The sequence below is a fragment of the Ursus maritimus genome, unplaced genomic scaffold, assembly GCF_017311325.1.
Source record: "Ursus maritimus isolate PB19 unplaced genomic scaffold, ASM1731132v1 scaffold_3, whole genome shotgun sequence".
Lineage (NCBI taxonomy): Eukaryota > Metazoa > Chordata > Mammalia > Carnivora > Ursidae > Ursus > Ursus maritimus.
This window is the reverse complement of record NW_024425563.1, coordinates 64,371,216-64,395,538: the sequence shown is the minus strand read 5'-3', so window position 1 is coordinate 64,395,538 and position 24,323 is coordinate 64,371,216. Positions and strand designations below refer to the sequence as shown.

The 24,323-nt window shown below is 39.8% G+C and overlaps 1 protein-coding gene and 1 long non-coding RNA gene across 2 annotated transcripts in view; one reads left to right on the top strand and one right to left on the bottom strand.

Moving 5' to 3' along the window:
- UMAD1 (UBAP1-MVB12-associated (UMA) domain containing 1) overlaps nt 1–7,281 on the top strand; it is a 215,707-nt gene extending 208,426 nt beyond the window's left edge. Inside the window, exon 4 of the mRNA XM_040644247.1 lies at nt 6,845–7,281. Within this exon, the coding sequence (XP_040500181.1) occupies nt 6,845–7,102 (258 nt within the window). The 3' untranslated portion in view covers nt 7,103–7,281. The remainder of the gene's footprint in view (nt 1–6,844) is intronic.
- The window catches only part of LOC103658811, a 175,781-nt gene that overhangs the window by 54,237 nt on the left and 97,221 nt on the right, over nt 1–24,323 (bottom strand). The gene's annotated exons all lie outside the window — the stretch shown is intronic.

Genomic DNA, 24,323 nt, shown 5'->3' with positions numbered 1-24,323 from the left:
TTATGTTCTGCAGACGGAGGATTTGCAGAACAGCAGCAAACGGTCGCTAGCTTTGCCAAGTAATTTCTCCCTAGTGAAAGGAGACTATTGCTTAGGACTTACCTAGGTATACGACACCAGTCCCCTGGCTTTTATCAGCTAGCCAGACATTTATTAGCAACTAGCCTCTTAGAAAAAATAAATAAATAAGGAGCCTGAGTACTGCCTTAACTGTGCTGTTGCTTCTCTCACCTTCTAACCTCTTGTCCCCTGATGCTTCTGACTCAGATTTGCCCCCCAACCCACCCCCATCAAGAAGCTGATGTAATGCAAGCAGATACCAGCTGAAGCCAGAATAGAATGGATAGTTATCTGGGGAGATAAAGTGACAGGGTTGCTTGTTCAGGCTATTGTTCAAAGGAACATGTCTTTTATTTATAGATGTTAGAATTTAAAGGCATAGACAGCCAGAGCTTGACATTACCTCTTCTTACTGTAACTCGCTTCCTAGAAATACGCTTTAGCACATAGCTACCTCCTTTGCATGTAAATTGAATGTGTTAGATGTGTGTTTTATACCTGGCTTCATATTCTTCTAATAGGTTCTGTGGCTGTTTTGGTTAAGGTTGGTTTCTAAATTTTAATGCTTCAATATTTTGCTTTTATAGGACACTGTTTTATCTCTGCTTATCTGAGGCACGGGTTGCCTTAAAAAGCAGGAGGTTTAAAAAGATGCCAAATATAGATGATGTTCGTATTAATAAAATATTCATACTTTGGTCGGGTATGGCTAAGTAGATGAAGTCTCCAAATTGTTAGCGGGTTTGCAAAATTGGCACCCCTTAATAGATTTCATGGTGGTTTGGGGGGCGTCTGTGCCAGGAAAAATGTAGTCTGTTCTTAAACCTGCATTTCCTTGCTTTCAAATACCCAGGAGTGAGGTTCACAGGATGCCACTAACCTTCTGTTGCTCCAGGGAAGTGACTTCATTTTTCTAAGCCTTTACTGAAAAGTGTTATGTGCCTTGTATTCTTGGACTGTGTTTTTTTCTGAAGCTCTAAGATTTTACAGATTGAACCTCATGAATCTTTACAGCCTCTCTGCAAGAAAGGGAGGAATAGTGCCTATAAACCTTTTTGATTATTTGAAACAAAGATAATAGCATGTGAGGAATACAAGATAAACTTGGCCAGCCCATTTTTTAACAGGTTAACTGATGAACAAGAAATAATTTTTATACAAACATAAAAATAGCTAATTAACTGTAAACTTTGTTTGTTGTAATGATATAGAGAAGGAAATTTATCTTCTCCCCAAGATAAAAAAATTCTGACACGGCATACTCCTATTTAAACCATGTAAGGACAAACATGAATTTGAAAAAGAAGTATTAAAGCTAGATTATAAGAAGGAACTTATACTCAAGAACATTGTCATAGCAGCCCTTCTGCGAACAGGATTAATCACAAAAAATAACGAATATGCTTTATGAACGTAATATTTGAAGTAATTTTTAAAAATTTGGCTATTAACCATAAGGTTAATTGATTCTTTTCTTCTTGCTCCATTGTGGTTAACATACTCATTCTTCTCTTTAAAGACCCATTTTATTATGCAAATGAAAAAATTGAAAGACTGTGTGTGTAAGAGAGAGGGCTGCTTTTTGCCAGGGAACTCATGCACCTGTTTCAGCCCCTCAGCCCCCACCTCTGCTTCCACTGGCTGCCAAGCTAGACTTCGCGATCAGAGAGGCGGGTGTGGGGTCCTTGAATTTTGACTCACATTTTCTTTGTGACTTACTCTTGTTTTGCCTTATAATTTCTCCCCTTCCAGCTCTCAGCATGCCAGCAGCAGCTGCATCGTGGCACTCACCCTGCTGCCAAGAGGGCACGCAGCCTCCTTGGAGACTGTAGTGTCGCACTCGAGCCAACTGTTAAGAGATAGATGTTGGAGGAATACATACAGCACAGCTGAAATTCAGAGCCTTCTAGGAGGCATTTGGTGGAACACTTTGTCCATGCTATTTTTAAGTTAATTTTTGGAAACTTTTTAGTTTGGACAGTTTTCAAACATGTACAAAAGTAGAAAGCCTACCGTAGCACATTCCCCTATACCTTCCACCTCTCCATTTCAACAATGATCAACTTATGGACAATCTTGTTTCACTGACCCCGGTGTTTCCCTGTGCTTTATCCAGACTACTGATATATTCATTTCCAGGGATAAGTATTTCATAAATTACAGTTACTTTTCTGTCTTTCCTCAGTCACCTTAATGATTTTTTCAGTCCTTTCTTCCTAATGGTAAAAGATATTGGAGTCTTTTTTCCTTCTAAATTAAGCCAAGATATGCTGTGTTGGCACCTGTCATATTTCGTAATACCATCCCCTAAATTTTCAGTGCTTGGTTCATTCAGTTGCCCGCTCTATCCAAAGCTGAGGTGTGCGGGGTCTTTGAATGTGGAGCATTAAAGGTCACCAGGTTTGATTCTCAGTGTTACCACCGACTGGCTGTGTAACCTGGGACAACTTCCTTCACCTTTGTGTGCTTCTGTGCCCTCTTGTTTTAACATAGGACTAATAATGGCACACACCCCACAAAGCTGTGGTAGGACTTCAGTGAGTACATTTAAACAGCTCAGATGGAGACTGGCACAAAGGAAGTGCCCAGTATGTGCCTGTTGCTGCCATCCTCCTCTTCTCCTCATGATTATTTTCTTTGTCCTTCATCACTCATTTTATAGACTAGACAAGTGAGGCCCAGGAGGGTGAAGTATACAGCAGTTTTATCGGGAGAACTTGAACATGTCTCAATTCCTTTGTTACCCAAGATGCAGTCTGCCAGAGAGTTAAACCTTAGAAGTTGGGTGTTCAGAAAGTAAAGTGGTATGGATAATATACCTTCTCATTAGTGGAGAAGGTGAGATTTCAAGAATGCTTTTGTTTAAGAAAGGAGATGAGTTGGTTAATGAAACTGGAGAACATTCTGTACACAAGAAAGAGAAGAAAGTTGAAGCACGGGATGCTATGAATGGATAGCTCTAGGGAACATTTATGTGTGAGATGGAGAGAGAAGGCAAGATCTAAGAGAGGAGGGTAAGGTAAGATTATTTGAACCGTCGGTGAATGTCAGAAACAAAAGAGGGGTGCCTGGGTGGCTCAGTTAGGCATTCGACTCTTGATACTGGCTCAGGTCATGATCTCAGGGACATGAAATCGAGCCCCGCGTGGAGCCCTGCATCAGGCTCTGCACTCAGCACAGAGTCTGCTTGGGATTCTCTCTCTCCCTCTTCTCCTATCCCCCCCCACCCTGCTTGTACACTTTCTCGCTCTCTCTCAAATAAATAAAATCTTAAAGTTTAGGATTCACCCATCTCTCTTTATCTAAAGCCAAGTGGCAATGGCCAAAGTTTTAATTTATTCACTCACTTTGAGGTGTGCTCAGCATTATGCTACTTACTTATGAATATCATTTCATTAATCCTCATAGCAATCCTGTGAAATAGGTATATTATTGATCTCATAATACAGCCAAGGAAACTGACACATGGAAGAGTTAAATAACTTGCCCCCAGACAATAAGCAGGAGACCTTGGATTTGCACCCAAGCCGTGTGGCTCTAGAATCTGTGCCCTAAACACTCCATGTGCTGCTCCAAGGTAACCAAAGGCTCGGGGCATAGATCATCTTGCAGAAAGCAGCGACAGATAGGTGATATCCTCTAAAGAGGCTGGAATTGTGGCAGCATTGCTCACTGATACCTGTGCTCTCATCTGACCCAGGGATCCTTAGTATTTAAGTCTCACTCGGGTTTCAGGAGGCAGGCTCTGTCCGCTGCATACATGGACCTTTCTAATAAGCTTTTCATGGCAGGGTGTGGTTACATCGCTCTAGTTGCAGTCCTAAGACAGTACTCTGGTGTTTTCACATGCAGTTAAGATAACTGTTGCTAGGGATGTGTTTGGTTAATTCAAAGTCATTTACTAAACAAATATTTCTTGAGGGCCTCTGTTCTAGGTGTTGGGGATGCCTTGTGAAGAGAGCAGTTCCTCTCCTACAGAATCTCCATGGAGTTTTCCTTTCTAGAGCTTCTCATTAGCATGACAACAGCTGACAACAGCAAAAGAAAAATCAAGAGAAACCTCTCTTGACCCCACATCCCTTTCCAGCTACTGGCCCCTATATCTTTTTCCCATCTGTAGTACCATGTCTAGAAATGTTGTCTGTTCTCATATTTGTCTTTACTTGCCTTCCTCCCATCATCTTTTTAAGATTTATTTATTTATTTTAGAGAGAGTGCATGTGCAAGCAGGGTGAGGGGCAGAGGAACAGGGAGAGAGAGAAGCAGCCTCTCCACTCAGTGTGAAGCCTGACGCGGGACTCGATCCCACGACCCTGAGATCATGACTTGAACCCACACAGAGTTGGATGACCAACTGACCCAGGCGCCCCACCTCCTATCACCTTTTAGACACAGCACCAAGCAGACTTTCTCCTCGAGATCTCCCCCAGCTCCAGACTCCTATCAGATCCCCCTACCTAGTAACAGCTCCACTTGGATATCTCCAAGTCACTTGGAACGTCCAAAACAGCTCCTTGTCCTCTTGCCACACCTGCTCCCCTCTGACACTCTTTTCCCATCCCTGTAAATGGAGAATGGAGGCTCCATCCTTATTGCTCAAGCCACAAACTTTGACTCCGCTCTTGCTCTTGCACCCCACATCCATTCCATCAGCAAATCCTGTTGGCTTTCTCCTTCGACTATCCACAATCCAACCATTCTGTCTCACCCTTAGTAGCACCACCTAATAGTCCACAGTCATTTCTCATTCCCAGCTGGTCTTCCTGCTTCCTTCCCTGGGCACAGTAACCCCCCACTGGCTATAGTCAACACAGCAATCAAAGAGATGCTTTTGACATCAGTAAGAATTTATCTCCTCTACAACAATATGTTCTTCAAAAAAAATTTTAAAGCTCCCATGCAACAACATGGATGAATCTCATACATAAAATGTTACGTGATAGAAGCCAGAAACAAAAGTTCATGCTGTATTATGACTTCATTTAAAATGCAGGTAAAACCAATCTGTGCTGTTAGAAATCAGGATGGCGACTGAGGGGCAAGGAGTTGACTAAAAGAGCACCCGGTGGGCCTCTCGGGGCAGGTCCCTTCTGTTTCTTGATCTGGGTGCTGGTTGCTCACAGGTGTTTGCTTGGTTAAAGTTTAGGAGGCTGTACACTTATGTACCCTTTTCTGTATGCATTTTCCATTTCAATAACAAGTTTTACAAAATTTCTATTTCTTCCACAGAAAATCATTCTCCTCTAGACTTAGAAGGAATTTATCAGCACTTATAATTATTATAATGTGAACCCCATGCAGGCAAGAATCTTTTCATCCATCCAACAAAGAGTTATTGAGCACTGGGCACTGAGGGGATACAGCAGTGAACATGGGAAGTGAAACTCCCTTAAGCTTCCAAGGGGTGATATCAGAATAACTTATATATCATATAACAAGTTGCTGAGGGCTATGAAGCGAGGGCTTCAGGAGAGGCTATCTCCTGAAAGCAGGAGAGGGAGATGGAGTTCTGGAGTGCGAGAGGTGAAGGATACAGTTTAAAGAAGGTGGTCAGGAAATCCCTCCTTGAGAAGGATGTGACAGAAGGAGGCCGGCTCTGTCTGGGAGAAGAACCCCCTGGGCACAGGGACTGGAGAGGAAAGGCCCAAGGCAGACGCAGGCTGGGTGAGCACGAGCACGAGCACCAGCCGGAGGCAGTGGGACTTCAGGGGAGGGAGCCAGGACAGACTAGCTGGGGGTACTGTCAGAGAGGTACCCTGAGGCCAGATCAGGAAAGGCCCCCTAGGCCTCTGTAAAGACTTTTATTCTGCATGAGACTGCGTTGAGGGGGTGGGGGAGTCAAGTTTTGCCTAACCTGCTTTGAGGTGGGTTTCAGCTGCTTGGAGCAGCAGGTCATTAGTTCTCATTTTTGTAAATACACTTCAATTTTTTTATCCATTCTCCTGTTGATGGATCCTCAGGTCGTTTCCAGTCTGGGGCTTGCATAGAGTACTATGAACACCCCGGTGCACATCTTTTGGTAAAGTACTATATGCAAGGTATACCAGTCTTAAAGAAATTGAACGAGATACATCATCTTATTTGAATACCTTGGGTAATACCACATGCTAATTCCAGTGAAAGTCCGGCAATCAGTCAATACTTATGGTTCACATTCAGGGTAAATGTTCAAGTATGTATTAGGGCGTACAAGGTGCAGGATCCATGCATATGTACAAAGTATGCAAGGTAAGTTATGCAAGCTGGAGAATACAAAGAAATGTCAAATCGATTTCTTGCCCTCAAGTACCCTCGAGTCTAGTTGGGGATAAGACATAAGCATATGGAACAGCCACTAGCAAGGACATAAACAGGAAATGCCAAATGGTAGCCTAGGCAATTTGCCCCATATTCCTCTCTGAAGCAGGCAAGGTCACTTTGGACTGTGTTGATATAAGATTTCACAGGGAAGCTGGGAATTCTGCAGAGCTTGAAAGCATACATCAGATTTGTGGCCAGCCTTTGTAGGCACTGTCTGGGCTAGGGAAATAGCAAAAATGCCAATTTGTATTTGAGGGGGCCATGGGTGGTCCATCTGCGTAAGAGTAGGGTTTAAGATTCATTTCAAAGCCTAGAGATTCAGATGCATGTATTTCGCAAGTAAAGTAAATAACAGCATTCTAATCTGGGAATATTTCTGTATTCCACATTTCTCAATCATTTTGCTGCATTAACGCCACATTTACCATTACTAAACCTCGAAGTCCACAAGGTCTAAATGACTTAAATATATATGTATTTTTAGACTGACAAAGAAAACTCATCCAGTGTGACTGTAGCAGGCCCCGAGATGGAAAATAAGGCAGGCCAGACTTTGGAAAACAACTCATTAATGGCCGAACTCCTGAGCGACGTACCCTTCACCTTGGCCCCACACGTGCTGGCCGTGCAGGGCACCATCAGTGACCTTCCAGACCACTTACTCTCCTATGATGTCAGCGAAAATTTATCACGATTTTGGTACGATTTCACTCTTGAAAATTCAGTGCTCTGTGACTTGTAATCTTTACGTCTGTTGGCACCGTAACAGCTTTAAACAAAAGTGTGCCTATTTTATTTAACCTGTTTGATGTTCTTTGCCATTTCACTGCTTAAAGAAGCACAGAAAGGCAAGGATCCTAAAGCAAAGAAAACAACAGTATGTTCGTTACTCTATTTTTTTTAGAATAAAGTATATTTGTATCAAAGTTGGACTTAAGTTCTGCTTCCTTTCCCCCAGATAATAAATATAAAAATTAGGCTATCAAAGTTTTATGAAAGGGGCAGATTCCTTCGACCGGTCTCAAAATGTAACACCTCAAGCTTACCTTAGCAGAACTGTGAGAAAGAGCTGTGGCACTTTTCTTAGTTACCACAGCTCCGAGGTCTGTGCTGAGAATGAGTGTGATTTCTCTTCCTCGGGTTTGGAGGAAGCTTGAATTAATGTTATTCCCTTTCTTCTTCCACAATGTTGATGAATGAATTCGGGGAGCTTAATTTCTTCAGTCCCCATTTCGACGCCGAGGCGGAAATGTCAAACTTTTCCTACAAGGCAGTGGTGGTTCGCTGACCCACGAATGCTGTACCTGCTGTGCGTGCTGTTTCTTTTGGGTGCTGCGTGGGACGCGCTGCAGTTTCCTCAAAGCCAGGGTAGCCCTTCCCAGCCTGAATGGTTCCCGCATGCCTGCCTTTGTTTTCTGCCTCCCTGTGCCCTCACCGGCTTTCCAGAGAACTTCCCCTGCTCCTGCTTCGGTTGGCTCCCCTTACCCCTTACCACATATGTTCCCAGTTTATGAAGAGATCCGCGTTTCCTTTCAACCTCTCTGCCTCCTGAAGAAAAACATCTCATGATGATACATATTATTGCTGATCACACCCTTATTTAGAAATTTGTTGGCCACAATACAGATGGAAATGTTTTGCTGCTAGAAAAGCTGAAATCGACTCATTTCCAATTAGAGTGTAGGCAAAACACCTAACTATGACTTTTAGTTCTTGGCTATCCATTATTTATTCCAATGAAAGCAGCAAAGAACTGCCATTGGTCAATAAACTGTAAAGGGAAGCAGCACATTGTGATAGAGTATTTTCCATGGCATGGAAAATTTAAGTCACATCTGTTTTGATTAGGAGCAATACAATTTATTGATTCTGTGCCAAGTTTTAAGTATATTTTTCACAAAGATAGAGTGCCATAGCAAAGCTAAACACTGTGCATAAAGGTACGTGAATCATTCAAGTTTTACTGTGTTGTGCATGTTTAATAAATGTAGCATTGTCTTGATAAAAATGCCATATTTAAAAATTAAATGAACATTTCTATTGACAAAAATGTTTCATTTACAAATAATGTTCCTACATGAGGTGAATGATTGATTACATTAAATCTTTACAGTTTTCATAAAACATCAGTCTAGAAAATGTGACCTATTACTAACACAAATGTGAACATTTTATAACTTTAAGCAGTTTTTGTGAAAACATCCTTTTTAACATTCATGTTAATGTACCTTGAAGCTAAATGTTATGTCATCAATTTGTCTATTAAATTTTGTCTAAAATGCATTTCATTTATATTTATGTCTACCATGTTATAAATATGCTTGTATTTTCATTTGTCTAAAATAATTGTTATATTTAAATAAATGTGAATTAAAATAAACCGATATTTTGATTATTTTCAAATCCAGAAAAAAAATAGTTTTCTTTACATTCGTATTTGAAGGCAAGTTATTAGTTCTTTGTTAGGCAAATATTTAAGTATATAGTTTGTGCAGTGCCGCAAAAATTTGAAATTTCCACTTATATGTAAATTTTAGGGAATAACATATGAAAATAATAGTAAGATCACTTGTCCTGCCTTAATGAGACTGGAGAGATTTGGAAGAAATCACATGAATATCTAGCTCTAGATAGATCCCCATCATTACAAAATTTAGTAAGGGCTAGTGGTCACGACCTTCTTTTAACAAAACCTTTTTGGTTTTCTTAATCCTGTATATAAATCAATATTATTATTTTAAAACTGGAAGAAACATTAGAAATCAACCAGCCAACTTCATTTACCCAAGAGAAACTTGAAGCCTAGAGAAGTCCAATGACCTAACTCACCTGGTTAGTGATAAACACTGAAATTAATAGTGTCCATAATTATAAAGTATAACAAAGCTGTATGCTCTGGTGGAAAGAGTTCAGGCATTTGAGGCAGCCAGACAGAGTTTGTAATGGCTCCCTCGCTTACAAGCTGTGGACTTTGCTCAGTTCCCTACCTTCTGGTGTTCTTAGTTCCTGCACTTGTTAAATAGTAAAAGTATGCACCTTGCAGAGTTGTGTTAAGTTTTAGATGGTGTTTGGCAGATGCTTGGCAGCATAAAGCTTGACACACCATAGGTGTTCTGAGAAAGGGAGCCACTATAATTCTCATTACTTACCACACATGCACCCTAGTCTAACAAAATGCAAAATACGTATTAACTGAATTGAACATATTAAAGAGACACATAAAAAATAGCAACCTACGTTTATTGTTGGTCTCTCCTGCCCCATTATTTTTTTCCATAGTAAATATCTAACTATAAAAAAATTTCTCAAATATGTTGGTTGACTCTGCAATTCCTTAGTTAAGAATTCCCTTACAGAGCACTTTCTTTTCTCTTACTCTCAAGCATCATGGCCATTTTCCTTAATAGACGTTATCATTGGAAAAAGTACAGTAGATAGATGTACAAGTGCTTATACTGAATCTTATTTTTAGCCCCGAAATACATTCAGGAAGTTGCATGTATTTTTTTTTTCCCAGCTTTTTTTAATGGCATTTGCATCTTTTCCTAAAAGCAGAATTAGGTAATTCTGACCAACTTATTATGGTTAAATTTTGATTGAACTTTTAAAACTGTACTATTAAGTATTAACAAAAGCACATTTCTTATTAACAGTTCTGGAAATCTGTAATAGTTTAAACATTCAGTGACACCACCAACACTTTTTGCCCCTTTTCAAAGTAAAATGATAAATTGGAAACAATATGAAAGAAATCTTTTCTCATATTCCCAGAATCCTGTCTTATAATTCTAAAGGACAGATACGGAGTAGCAAAGAAATAATCTCATCATATTCTAAAACAGTGGTACATCAGACCTTACTCCCTTCCTATCATAACAAATGATCAATAAATAAACACTGCCCTCAGTTATCTAGCAAGGAATGTTACTTTCAGAGGAAATAGATTATCTTATTAATATGTCAGTAGTAACATTCACATGAAATACAAGTATATTGGATAGGTGGCTGAAGGATGTTACATCTTTTAAAGCCATTGAGAAATAAGGGTTTGTGGACGTTATCTTTTGAGCATCTGTGTCATTCCACTAAGGGCATGACCTAAATATTATTGAAAAATCTGAAACTCTCAAAATAAGGCTGACTCCACTGATACTACATTGGCCTGAAAGATGAAGCATTCTTATGTGTCAGGAAAATGACTCTTTATGCCATATGGTTTGGTGCAGCCGCGTGGGTGAAAAAGAGAAAGATGGGGTGATTGATGTGTAGGAGCTCTGTTACAGTCAATAAAGCAGTATGTTAAGCATCGTTAAATAAACTTTTTATGTTAGGGTAGCTTCAGATTTATAGAAAAGTTACAAAAATAGCACAGCGTTCTGATATACCTCCCACTTAGTGTCCCCGATTGTGAACATCTTACATTACTACAATGCACTTGCCACAACTAATGAACCAGCTTTGGTACATTACTATTACGTCCACACTCTATTCTGATTTCATGGTTTTCCTGTCATGTTCCTTCTTCCCTTCTAGCATCCCATCCAGTAGAACACATTACATTTAGTCATCGTGTCTCCTTAGGCTGCTTTTGGCTCTGACAGTTTCTTGCTTTTGATGACCAGGGCATTTTTGTGGAGTACTGGTCGGGTATTTTGTAGAATGCTCTTCAACTGGGGTTCATCTAATGTTTTCACATGGCTAGATTATGGTTTTTAGAGGTAGATTACAAAGATGAAGTGTCCTTCAGTGAGATCATATCATACCAAGGGTACATGCTGTCAACATGATACTCCTACTGAAGTTAACCTTTATCACCTGGCCAAGGTAGTGTTTGCCAGATTTCTCCACTGTTAAGTCAATCCCTCCCCCACTTCTATACTCTACTTTTTAGAATGAAGTGATAAATCATAGCCCACATTCAAGCAGCAGGAAACTAAGCTGCACTTCTTAAGAGGCAAGTAGCTACATAAATTATTTGGAATTCTGCCACATAAGAGATATGCCTCTTCTCTCCAATTTATTTATTTATCATTTTCTTATTTATTTTGGGATTCATGAATATTCCCTCTTCTTTTTTGCAAATCTAAGTGGGAGCCAAGAAATATATTTACACCTTTATAAAAGTTAATAAAAGAATTTTGGCACATTTTACATGGTGCACATGAATACCATTTGTTGTTGGATATAATCTATTCTATAATTTCCTCAGACTTCATCTTCCTTTAGCTATATTTCTCCTTAACTTGCCATGACTGTAACCGTATGCACAATAGACTTTCCCTGAGAGCTACGAGTGTTGCATTGTAAGTGGAGCCCTCTTGCATACTTGGCCTTTTCCTACCTCTCATTCCCATAATGATTGCATCTTACACATAATGTCATTCTTCAGCAAGTGGTGTAGAGGCAAGATTATAGTGTGATCATTTTCCTCTCTAAAGAACCAAGATAACTCATGATACACAGAGCTCTTCTCTACAATAGATGACTTTTTTTAGTAATCACAAAAACAAAGTTGCAGCTCCGTAAGTTTCTAAAGAAAGAAATGTTTCATTTTCAACCTTTAAGAAGTAGTTTTAAGAAGCAATATAAGGAAACTCAGTCTTCTTTCGGAGGGGGAGGTGACTAAGAAACTCTTATTTTTACTTCTGATTAACCAGAACTGTGTGCTAAAACATAAAGTCGATCTCCAATTCACTGGGGGGAAAAAATCAAAGCAAAAAGCATCTTATTTTGTCCTTGGAAGAAACCTGAATATAGTTCTTTGTCAAGAACTTGCCCAGTCCCAATTTTAACCCCTACCAAGGAAATAAATTCCTTACAATCAAAGGTAAGGCAAGGGATAATTGCATCCAGAACAACCCATCAGTACGCTAACTCTGAACCAGCTCCACAGACAGCTTTTTAGTTACTACCCAGGCCAGAGAGAGAGAGACAATAGACTGTTTCAGAGGTCAGTTAAGGAGACAGCCTCCCACTTAGGACTGCTGCCAGGGACGTACAATCCAGTGTCTGACATCTGGGTTCTGCAGCTGCCAAGTCTGCCCCTTGTGTGGCCACAGGTGTTGGCTATAACTCTGAGACACGTGGGGAAGAAGGAACAGGGTAATGTCAGTTTCACTGTATGTATGTGTGTCTTTGTGTACAGTTTTAATTTTAATCCTGTTTTTCAAAACTTTATGTAATTTATTTTGTTTCAAAATTAATGTATTTCTGCATAATGGCAAGGAACATTTGGGAGGCTAACAAAGAAGAAGCTTTTGTTCAAGAACAAGGGCAAAACAAAGCCAAGTTCTTACACCTGTAGGGTACACCATACACTACTATGCTGTGTGTGGCGTTCTTAGCTTAGTCATTTGAATAGGCCTTCTCAGGACTGAAAAGAAAGAAGATGGATGCCAAAAAGCAAACAAGCAGTTGGTTTAAGATAAAACCTAAATACTTATCCTCTCCTAGTAGCCACCCCTACCCCCGACACCCCTGTTTGGGATGTTCACTAGAATTTGTGTTTATCAATATGTGTATAAACACAGCCTTGGACACACTATCTACTTTTCTATTTCACACCATATCCGCTGTAACCATCAGTTAACACAGCTTAAAGAGGTAACACAGGAGACTTATCTCCTACTTGGGGGGCAAATCTAGAAGTTCCTACCTCAGGTAAGTATTTGAGGTTCCTAACCCTAAAGATACGGGCAGTAGTAGAAATGAGGATGATTAAGAGAAGGGAATGACACTGGTACAAACTATAAAGAACCAATAGTCAACAGCATTTAAAAATATAGATATGTCTATACCTCCATAATTAAATATACACTTCCTCCTCGTTTTCCCTACTTCATAGTCTGAAATTCAATTTAATGGTAAATTGAATATACTTTTTCAAAGTACAGCCACAACCCCATTTCCGTTAAGAATCTGTGCTCTTATTGATGTTCCATCAGACTTGCGCTTGGCACATAAATCCTCCATCGGGCTTTGTTGAATGAATGAGTGAACCAATGAAATAAATCATTAAATTCTCTATAAAGGAGACTTCCCAAAAGCAAAGGAATAGAATTTCAAAACTTTTATAGTTTTTCAGGCCCCAGTAAGTTCCCCAAATTATCATGCTGTGTTTATGCAGCTGAAAATAATGCTTAGTTTACCAAGCCTCTACAAATTGTGCCTTTTGTCTGTTTTGGGTATTCTCCATGTTTTTCAGGTTGTGTTTTCCTCTGCCCATAATGACTATGTATGTTCTCATGATGAGTAAGAACTGATTCTAGACAATACAGTATATTTTGGTGCTGTGGATTAACTCATTTGAGGTTTTATCTAGCTGCCAAGTTTCCCTTGTGTGTTCTTGATTATTTTTGCATATATTCCTGCCCTGGAATTTATTAATCCTATATGACCTACCCTTGAAAAGGGTCGTCTTTCATATGCTTTCCTAAGTACACTTGAATATTTCAAATGCACTTGGTTTAGATAAAGACATTTTTCTAGGATCAGTAGACCTTTCCTTTAGAATTCTTCTGTATCTCTGTCTTACATTTCCTACCCAATCAATTTTCTTCCGTCATATGAACATGTTTAGATCCTTTCCCCTCTAACTCCAGCTGTAAACTCTTTTTCCATCCATTTGGAATCAAGTTTCTTGAGTGGTCTATTTTTGTATCTGCACTTCCTTACTTTCTGTTCACTCATTAACCCCCTGTAACCTGATTTCCTATCCTTGGTTAGAACTCCACTGGACTGCTTCGTACGGAGCCACCTCCAACCTGCCAAGTGCCTTATGTCTAGTTCTTTCAGGCAGTCCTCACTATCGGTTACTTCCACTGTCCTGAAATTGTCTTCACCCTTGATAGCTGTGACACTTGCCTTTCTGGTTTCCCTTCCAGCTCTGTGACCATTCCACCTCATACCATTGGGGACTTCTTTTCCTCCATTCCACCCCTAAAATGTTGTCTCTCTTCTGTTCCCTGTCTTCTCCCCACACAGTCATATTCATGCCTGTCTGCTACCGTTGACACCCAAACTGATCTCTAGCCCAGAACTCAAGTTCTGCATCTGTATACACAGCCTGTTATCAGACATCTCTCTCGACACTTCCTCTCAGCGTCTTGAGCAAGAGCAGGGTAGCTGTTGTTTGCATCTGCTCTGTACTCTTTCATATCCCTCCTCTTCTGCTTCCATTTACTTTGGGGAATTCCTTCTTCACTCCATATGGTCCTGATGGGAAATAGCACACTTGTTCCCACTCCTGGAGCCCGAAGGGACAGACACATACCCTGACCTGGTTCAGTCAGCATCTCTCTTACCCACTGATAATAACGTAAGCAGAAAGCGGCACCTCTTCTTGCCAGAGTACTGACAGCCATCCTTCCCCTTGTGTTTCCAAGTCCTGGCATACCACCTGAGGCCCTGCGTTACCCAAGCAGGAAGTCTAGGCATCTATCCATTCTTCCTTCTTACTGTGCTCCATACTCAATTGCTGATAAACTTCTGTGATATCTATCATAAAGACTTGTCTCTCCAATGTGTCTGTCTTCTCCATACTGACTGCTCCTACTCCAGTCTCTGTCTTCATGATTTCTCCTACCTGATCTCCCTGCGTCCTCTATACTATAGCCAGAAAGAACTTCCTAAAAAAATAGATCTAAAACCCTCAGTAGCTCTCTGGTATCTAGAGAACTGAGGTGCCTGAAGGCAAATAAGGGCCCTCAGTTGCCTCTCTAGCCTCATCTCAAATCATGTCCTGTGTGCTCTTCCCTCGTGAGCAGAACAGGCCATGCCTCCTTCACCATCCTCACATTCCGGTCTTTGCGCTTGGAATGCCCTGATCTTCCCTTCTCATTTTTTTATTTTATCGTTGTTTGTTTGTTTTCCTGGTCATAAAATATTTACTAAGGTTTACTTTAGGGAATATAGCGAATATAAAATTCAGGATAACAATATGAAGTGATTTCATTTCAATCCTTTCAAAGTCAACCCAGCCCTCAATGCTCTGCAGATGTAAAACCACTGGCGAGACTCACTAAAAGCAGTTTGACTAACTCCAGAAGAGGCCTTTCGTGAACATTCACAACTAGAGCATCTGAATACCTCTTTTAAGTGCAAAACCACACTACACTTACGCAGCAGCAATGCATCCATATGGTTCTCGTTAGTCATTAGTAGTCAGATCGCATAAAACACCAGAAAAAACACACAATGGAGCTCACAAAATATGCTTAAAAATGAACCTGTCCTTGCAAAATACACACCGTAATGGAAGAAGAGAAATTTTTAAAAGTACTATGCACACTATAGGGGTTGTCCCAACAATCTCTGAGCTAATCTGTGGCTAAATTATTTTACAAGGTTTCACTCAAGTATCACCTCCTCTGGGAAACCTTTCTTATTCCTCCTAAACTGGATTGGATGTCCTTCCACATTCCTTTACTATCCTTTGTTCTCCTCTTTCAAGGTTCTAGACCCGCAGTACTGGCATTATTTGTCTAAGTTGTAACTGTGAATGGATCCTAACCTACATTTCCATGCTTAACATGACGTCTCACACATAGCGTGTGCTTGACAGAAGTCGGTTCAATGCGCAAATCATTGAACTACCACTGATTGGAGGAAATGGATAAGGTTCTTATCCCATCTACATCAGAATTTGCCCTTGTGTTGTGTTGGAAGCCTTTAGGCAACATTTTAGATGTTCATACTGGAATACGCGATTTCCTTCGTGTTCCCAAATTTGTATCGTAAATAATTTAGCTTCTTGAATTTTTTGAAAGTAGAAATGTACCTTTTGTTTGGTTAGCTGTATCAGTAACAATACAATAAAACTGTTTTGTATTTATCATAACCTTTTAGACAGTGATTAACTTCTTAAATTTGGGGGGTATAAGTGACTACAACTCTATTGTAACGGGTTTTATTTTTTGGTTTTCTTTAATGTACACATACAGGGAACTTTCTTCTGCCTTCTATTAAATTGACATTGATTAATCCTAATTAAATTACATGGCTCTTTTTAAATTATGGATTTTTGTAGAATTAAACATATAAAAATTGAATGCCTGATGTTTTAATGGGGTGTGGCATTTTGCTTTCACGTAACCTAACCTTACTGAAGGATGTGGAAATATTAACCCTTTTGATAGTGGTCTGCATTCTTGAAGAATAGCTCATTTTACTTTTGAGGAAAAACAAATAATTATCTGAGGAAAGAAGACTACCATGTTGATTTTTCATGCAACCAAAGCAGGTTCTAAAATATTCTTTAACTGGTCCGTTCGTTTGGTAGCCAGTTTACTGCAGAAATTCAACTTTTTAATTTCTGTAATGAATTATAATGATTTTGTACAATATTAATCAATTGAGTTTCTAACCAGTGTGGTCATGTTAGTAATTGCAACCTCTAAACTTCCCTATAGATACAAAGATGCAGATTTACATCATTTTCAAAAAAACAAGGAAAGCATTAGGAGCCAGTCTCTTAAAATTTTCATTCTGTCTATAAAAAGAAAAATAAATCCCTGTTATGTTGGCTAACAAAATTCTGCATTTCTGTTGTCTAAATAACAACTTACAAATATTTTATAACATCAAGTAATAAAATATTTCATGAGATAAGCTTCTTAGCAAAAACAGTCTCCAGAACTAAACTCAAAAGGAAGTTCTTAATCTTTATTACCTTCCTATTCTTGGTTAAAACATCTTGTTAAATGAGTATCAAGGGTCAGTAGTTTCTCTCCCCACCCCAACTGAAAAACTATCTGCGGAAACTATCTCTACTCACGTTAGGTTTACCACCCTATACTTTTAAGTTACTCTAAGTTTCTACACTTAACAATGTACACCTATCAGAAAGGGACTGTAGGAATATAAGCCCTTGGTAAGCAAAGCAGTTGTCTCCTGGGTGTGGGTTATTTCCATTCAGGCTTTTCTAGTGTTCGTGGAGATACACTTGAGGCATTATTTCTTTTTTCATGTTGATTGTGATAAAAGCCTCATTTCCCAGTGCCATCTATCACTACCCTGCAGGTCGGAGACCACTGTGCTTGCTGCTTTTGTTGTGCCGAGGACAGAAGATGCGATATCCTTCGGCCTGGGTGTGCTTTGTTACGCCTGTTAAGTAGAAAATGCCAGAAATGTACCCAGTGCTTGACAAAACATAAAACACAAAAGACAAGAGCTCTAGCCTTACCACCTTTCGTTCCAGAATGTAAAATAGCAGGGAGTGATAACGGTATCAGTCTGACCACCAAAGACAGGTTTGATTGTCATGAAATGCCAGGTAAGTGAGCCAATTTAAATGAAAATCACGTACAGAGGGGACTCAAAGGGCAGTGGAGAGCATTTTTTGAGAGCTAGTTTATTTTTTGGGAAAATTAATAGGTATTCACCTTGCCTAAAGTGTGTGCTATGAAACACATGATATTAAAAGACTGGGCGGGGTGGGAGGTGGACCAGAACGAGAATCTACAGCACCTAGAAATGAAGCCATATTCTCCTGTGACTAGCCTGGAAATAATGAGCTACTTAGTACTCGCACTACCTGGCACCACTCTTGCTATTAAACCTCATTTCCCATGAGTACCCAGTCAGGCCAACGTCTCTACTGCCCACTCAGCCCCCTGCCTCCTATCTAGCGCCATGGCACCCCTCTACTGATGCTATTTCTCTCTCTGGCGCTCTTCTGTTCTGCCTATACACATTCTAGCCCCTGCTCAGTACAGCTCAATGGCTACCTCCCTCACGAACATTCCCCAAAGGTGGAGTTCACCTGCCATCTCAGAGCCCCAGTGGCATTCTGATTTTCCCATTGGTCTTCCGCTTGTTTTCTGAAAAGGCTGTGGATGGATGAGTGAATCCTGACTTTCATTTTATTATTAAACACATTTCCCATAGCAGGTGCTCCCTAAATACCTGACTTCCAAACATTATTCCAGTTGTTGATCTTAAATGATTGACCATCCACACTTGTCTCAAAGATCTTCAACACCAAACTAAGACATGCTGTCACCACTGTCATCAGAGACTTTTTACCCTTTTTTCCCACTTCTTTCCTACTTGCTATTTTCATGTGTTCTTCAGTATACACACCCTCCCCATACCAGATCTTCTCCCCAAAATGTTTCTCCCACCAGCTAAAAAGTTGATTTGCTATGCTCCTCTGCTTTGGACAGACCTTTTGGCTCTGTACTCTACCTTTCCCTGTTACTTGGAGGGAGGAGTTTCTTTCTCCCACTTAGAAATGGCACTCTTCCTGGTACCAGCCATGATAGTTACTAGATGGAACTTTTGTTTTGTACCTCTGTGAATGCAAACTTAGGTGCAAAGGATGAAAGTCAACAATATTTATGAATCAGTTTAAAAAGTACATAGCAGGATGGGGGACTTCATAAGGTATGTGTCTGGTTCATTGATAATTTAGACAAATGACACGCCCCAGTCTAAGAGATTTTTGAAGCTCATGATTGATTGCAGAACTGTTTCATCATCATCAGAAATGTTTGTTAAGCACCTCCTTTTCTACTTTGCTATTTGCAACAATTTAATCATGTGTCATTTCAGCTTAGATTTGAAGCATAGTATTTCTCCCACTTGAGGTGCTTAATACATTCTGAATGGATGGACAGAAGGATGGAAGGACGGAAGGATGGATGAATAAGTGAAAATGCCCATCATACCTGCTGATAGTGACTGAGGAATGAGAATACTATTTGCTTTGAATTGTACCGTAGGTCCTGATCATGGTTTTATGCCAGTGCACCCACATACTGCTACATTCCTCCTTAGAACAAAAGACAGTTGACAGGGTGAATGTGATGAGATGCTATTCAATGTTAGCAGTAATAATTTTAACTTACATTTGCTGAATTCTTCTTAAGTACTAAGTACTGTTCTGAGTACCCTTACTTTTTAATTTTCTTTTACCTTTTAAAACTCTAGTATTGCCGAGAGGTACAAACAATTCAAATGCCCATCAACAGAGGAATGGATAAACAAAATATACATACAATGGAATATTATTCAACCATAGAGAGGAATCAAGTTCTGATGCATGCTGCAATGTAGATGAATCTTGAAAACATTATACTAAGTGAAATTAGACACAAAAAGACAAATATTGTATTATTCCACTTATATGAAATATCTCTAACACGCAAATTCATAGAGACAGCAAGTAGATTAGAAGTTACCTGGGACTTTAGGGGTGGAAGAGAAAGGATGGCAGTTATTGCTTAATGAACACAGTATTTCCGTTTGGGGTGACAAAAAAATTTGGAAACAATGGTAATGGTCACATGACATTGTGAATCTAACTGATATCACTGAATTGCATCCTTAAAAATGGTTAAAATGGCAAATTTTATGTTATATATTTTTCCACAATAAAAAATTTTGGGAAAACCCTATTAACCTAATTTGAAATTTTAGTACATCAAGAATGTTTAAACAAATGGGACTTATATATTCTAACATAACAAGAAGTATAGGAGGGTTATATGGTATTGATTCGTGGTATCAACAATATCCAGGCCACCCTTTCTTTGAATCTTGGCTTTCCCTAATGATAGCAACATGACTGCTGGAACTTAACATATTGCTTTCATGTTCAAGGTAGAAAGATGAAGAAGGGGATGACAAGTCTTATCTTTTTCTTGTATCTGTAAAAAAACAAAAGCTTTCCTCATGTCCCCAATAAATTTCCACCTATACCTTACATGGCAGAACTGTGCCTCGGGCTATCTCTGGCAACAAGGCACGGAGGCTGCCAGAGGAGTATCTAGCTTCCCAGACTCTACCAGGGAGGCAGCAAGGAATGGGCTGGAAATTTCTGTTAAGGAATGAATGCTATCTGGCTCAATGACAAAAATGAGGAGTGGAAAGGTTAAATCAGAATTTCTCAACCTGGCAGTTGACATTTTAGACTAGATAATTCTTTGTTGTGAGGGGGTGTCCTATGCCTTGTAGGATATTTAGCAGCATTAGATGCCAGTAGTTTCCCCATCACCCCCTGCCCCCAGTTGTGACAATCAGAAATGTCTCTAGACATTGTCAAGTATCTTGGGGGAGAGAGCACAAATTTGGTAGCAATTGAGAACCTCAATTAGAGGTTAGATGATTGGTCAAGGTCTCATTGCTGAGAGGTGGTGGGACTGAGGTTTGAACCCAGGACAATGAATTTAGAGACTCCTCTTGGCCATTCTTCTGACCAGCCTATGCAGTTGAGCAAATGGCCTTGTAATTAACAGGAGCAATATATCAAATGAATTAACTAGCCACAGTCTGGGTTAACGAGACACCCATGAATTGCTATGCTGACTTTCCACATGCTTTTCCTAAGCACCTGCTGTTTAGCCACTACCCAGTTTAGAAGGTAATAGCAGGGAGTGCCTGGGTGGCTCAGTCGTTAAGCGTCTGCCTTCAGCTCAGGGCGTGATCCCGGGGTCCTGGGATCGAGTCCCCCATTGGGCTCCTCCCCTGGGAGCCTGCTTCTTCCTCTCCCACTCACCCTACTTGTGTTCCCTCTCTCGTTGTCTTTCTCTCTGTCAAATAAATAAATAAAATCTTAAAAAAAAAAAAAAAGAGAAGGTAATAGCGGGTATATGATGGAGAAGCAGGGATCAAGTAGCCATCCCAAACATTCTCAATAGAGCAAATTGGTTCCTAGGAAAGCAAAAATGTCTTAGGTAATTAAATGGTTTGTGGCCCTCTAAAACTCAGCCCTACCCAACAGATCTTGTCTCAGTATTTAATTTCTCTATAAGGGAGTATTTAATTTTTTTCTCTTTGAGGGAGTATAATGGAAAAACTTGTTGAGAAACACTGCTCTAGGCTAAGGAACTAGGTGGAACTAGGAGTATGTTTCAGAAAAGGTGGGAAATGCTATTACCTAAAATGAGATGGTGTGGGATATCTAGAATGTGAATGGTGAATGGATTTTAGGAATCCTGTTGGGTGCTTTCATTAGATGCATCCCTTTAGAGATTGTTCTAGTCACTAGTCATCCCAATTAATTCACTTTCATGTCTCTCTATTCATGAATGTAATCAACTTTTATATTTATCTCTTTTTTACCATCACATTAGTTTCATTGGGATATGCCTTTCCAACAAGTGAATTCTCCCCTCTTCTTCATGTCTTTATTCAAAGAGGCATATTTCTAATGTTTTCTTTAAGGAATAAAAGTGTCTAGAAATACAATCATGGTATTAAAATTTCTTTGGATCATCAGCTAATTATTCACACCATAGAATAATAGGTAAATATAGGGAAGCAAACAAATTTTGGCTTAAAATTCGGCTTAAAAATATGGCTTAAAAGCAATAAAATTCAATAGATCTAGGGTTGATCCCCTGACTTTGGACAAATTATAGAATCTCATTGAATCTTCATTTTCTTTTTTTAAAAAATTTTTAAAAAGATTTTATTTATTTATTTGACAGAGAGACAGCCAGCGAGAGAGGGAACACAGGCAGGGGGAGTAGGAGAGGAAGAAGCAGGCTCATAGCGGAGGAGCCTGATGTGGGGCTCGATCCCACAATGCCGGGATCACGCCCTGAGCCAAAGGCAGATGCTTAACGACTGCGCCACCCAGGCGCCCCTGAATCTTCATTTTCTTATCTGTAAAATGGGCATAATGTTTACTTCCTAGTGTTGAGATGAGAATTAAAGGAGGTACTACATGTCAGCTGCTTGGCAGAGAGCCTGGTGTATAATAAGTGCCCAGTATGTGGCAACTCCTGGAATAACATCTGTAAATAATACTAAATAAATCTATTTTTTTTCTGATAGAAAAAAAAAAAAAGGATAGCAGTACGAGAAAGTACTGGCTCAAAACAAAGTGATCTGAAAGGTTCCTCTTCAATCAGTGTTTGGCTCAGCACAGTAGGCCAGGATTGACTGTACATGCTCTGAACCAAACCGTGGTTCTTGTCTAAAGTTCCTCCAGGAGAAAGGCAACAGTGGGCTCTATCTCCCTGATACTCCCTCCTAGAGCTGATGCTGTCCAACGCTTAGTAACCATCCATTCATCAGCACCCTCCTTCAGCAAATTAGGAAGATGGTACCTGCTTCTCTCTCCTCATGCTATTGTGAAGAACAAATCCATTCATTCCCTTTTTATCTATTCCGTGCAAGGCAGAAGAAGACACAGTCCCTATCCACATGGAGTTCACATTTGACCCAATGCCATAAGATCTTATTTATTTCAAACCCTTTGCTTAGTGCTTAATACCCAGTAAACACTCTCAGTGCGGAAAAGCTGGAAGCCTTTCCCTTAAGATCAGGAACACGACAAGGATGCCCACTCTCGCCACTACTATTCAACATAGTACTAGAAGTCCTTGCAACAGCAATCAGACGACAAAAAGGGATAAAGGGTATCCAAATTGGCAAAGAAGAAGTCAAAATGTCTCTCTTCGCAGATGACATGATACTCTATATGGAAAACCCAAAAGAATCCACGCCCAAACTATCAGAAGTTATAGAGCAATTCAGTAATGTGGCGGGATACAAAATCAATGCTCAGATATCAGTTGCATTTCTATACACAAATAATGAGACTGAAGAAAGAGAAATTAGGGAATCCAACCCATTTACAATAGCACCAAAAACCATACGTTACCTTGGAATTAACTTAACCAGAGACGTAAAGGACCTATATTCTAGAAACTATAAATCACTCTTGAAAGACATTGAGGAAGACACAAAAAAATGGAAAAATATTCCATGTCATGGATCGAAGAATTAACATAGTTAAAATGTCCATGCTACCCAGAGCGATCTACACTTTCAATGCTATCCTGATCAAAATACCAATGACATTTTTCAAAGAACTGGAAAAAATAGTCCTTAAATTTGTATGGAACCAGAAAAGGCCCGAATTGCTACAGGAACTGTTGAAAAGGAAAACAAAGCTGGGGCATCACAATGCGATTCGAGCTGTACTACAAAGCTATGATCACAAAGACAGCATGGTACTGGCACAAAAACAGACACATAGACCAACGGAACAGAATAGAGAGCCCAGAAATGGACCCTTGGCTCTTTGGGCAACTAATCTTTGATAAAGCAGGAAAAAACATCCAGTGGAAAAAGACAGTCTCTTCAATAAATGGTGCTGGGAAAAATTGGACAGCTACATGCAAAAAGAATGAAACCTGACCACTCTCTCACACCATACACAAAAATAAACTCCAAATGGATGAAAGACCCGATGTGAGACAGGAATCCATCAAAATCCTAGAGAGAACATAGGCAGCAACCTCTCGACATCGGCCAAAGCAACCTTTTTCATGACACATCTCCAAAGGCAAGAGAAACAAAAGATGAAATGAACTGTGGGACTTCATCAAGATAAAAAGCTTCTGCACAGCCAAGGAAATAGTCAAAAAAGCTAAGAGGCAGCCCATGGAATGGGAGAATATATTTGCAAATGACACTACAGATAAAGGACTGGTATCCAAGATCTACAAAGAACTTCTCAAACTCAATACACGAGAAACAAATAAACAAATCAAAAAATGGGCAGAAGATATGAACAGACACTTTTCCAATGAAGACATACAAATGGCTAACAGACACATGAAAAAATGTTCAAAATCATTAGCCATCAAGGAAATTCAAATCAAAACCACACTGAGATACCACCTTATGCCAGTTAGAATGGCAAAAATTGACAAGGCAAGAAACAACAATTGTTGGAGAGGATGTGGAGAAAGGGGATCCCTCCTACATTGTTGGTGGGAATGCAAGTTGGTACAGCCACTCTGGAAAACAGTGTGGAGGTCCCTTAAAAAGTTAAAAATTGAGCTACCCTATGACCCAGCCATTGCACTACTGGGTGTTTACCCCAAAGATACAGACGTAGTGAAGAGAAGGGCCATATGCACCCCAATGTTCATAGCAGCATTGTCCACAATAGCCAAATTGTGGAAGGAACCGAGATGCCCTTCAACAGATGACTGGATTAAGAA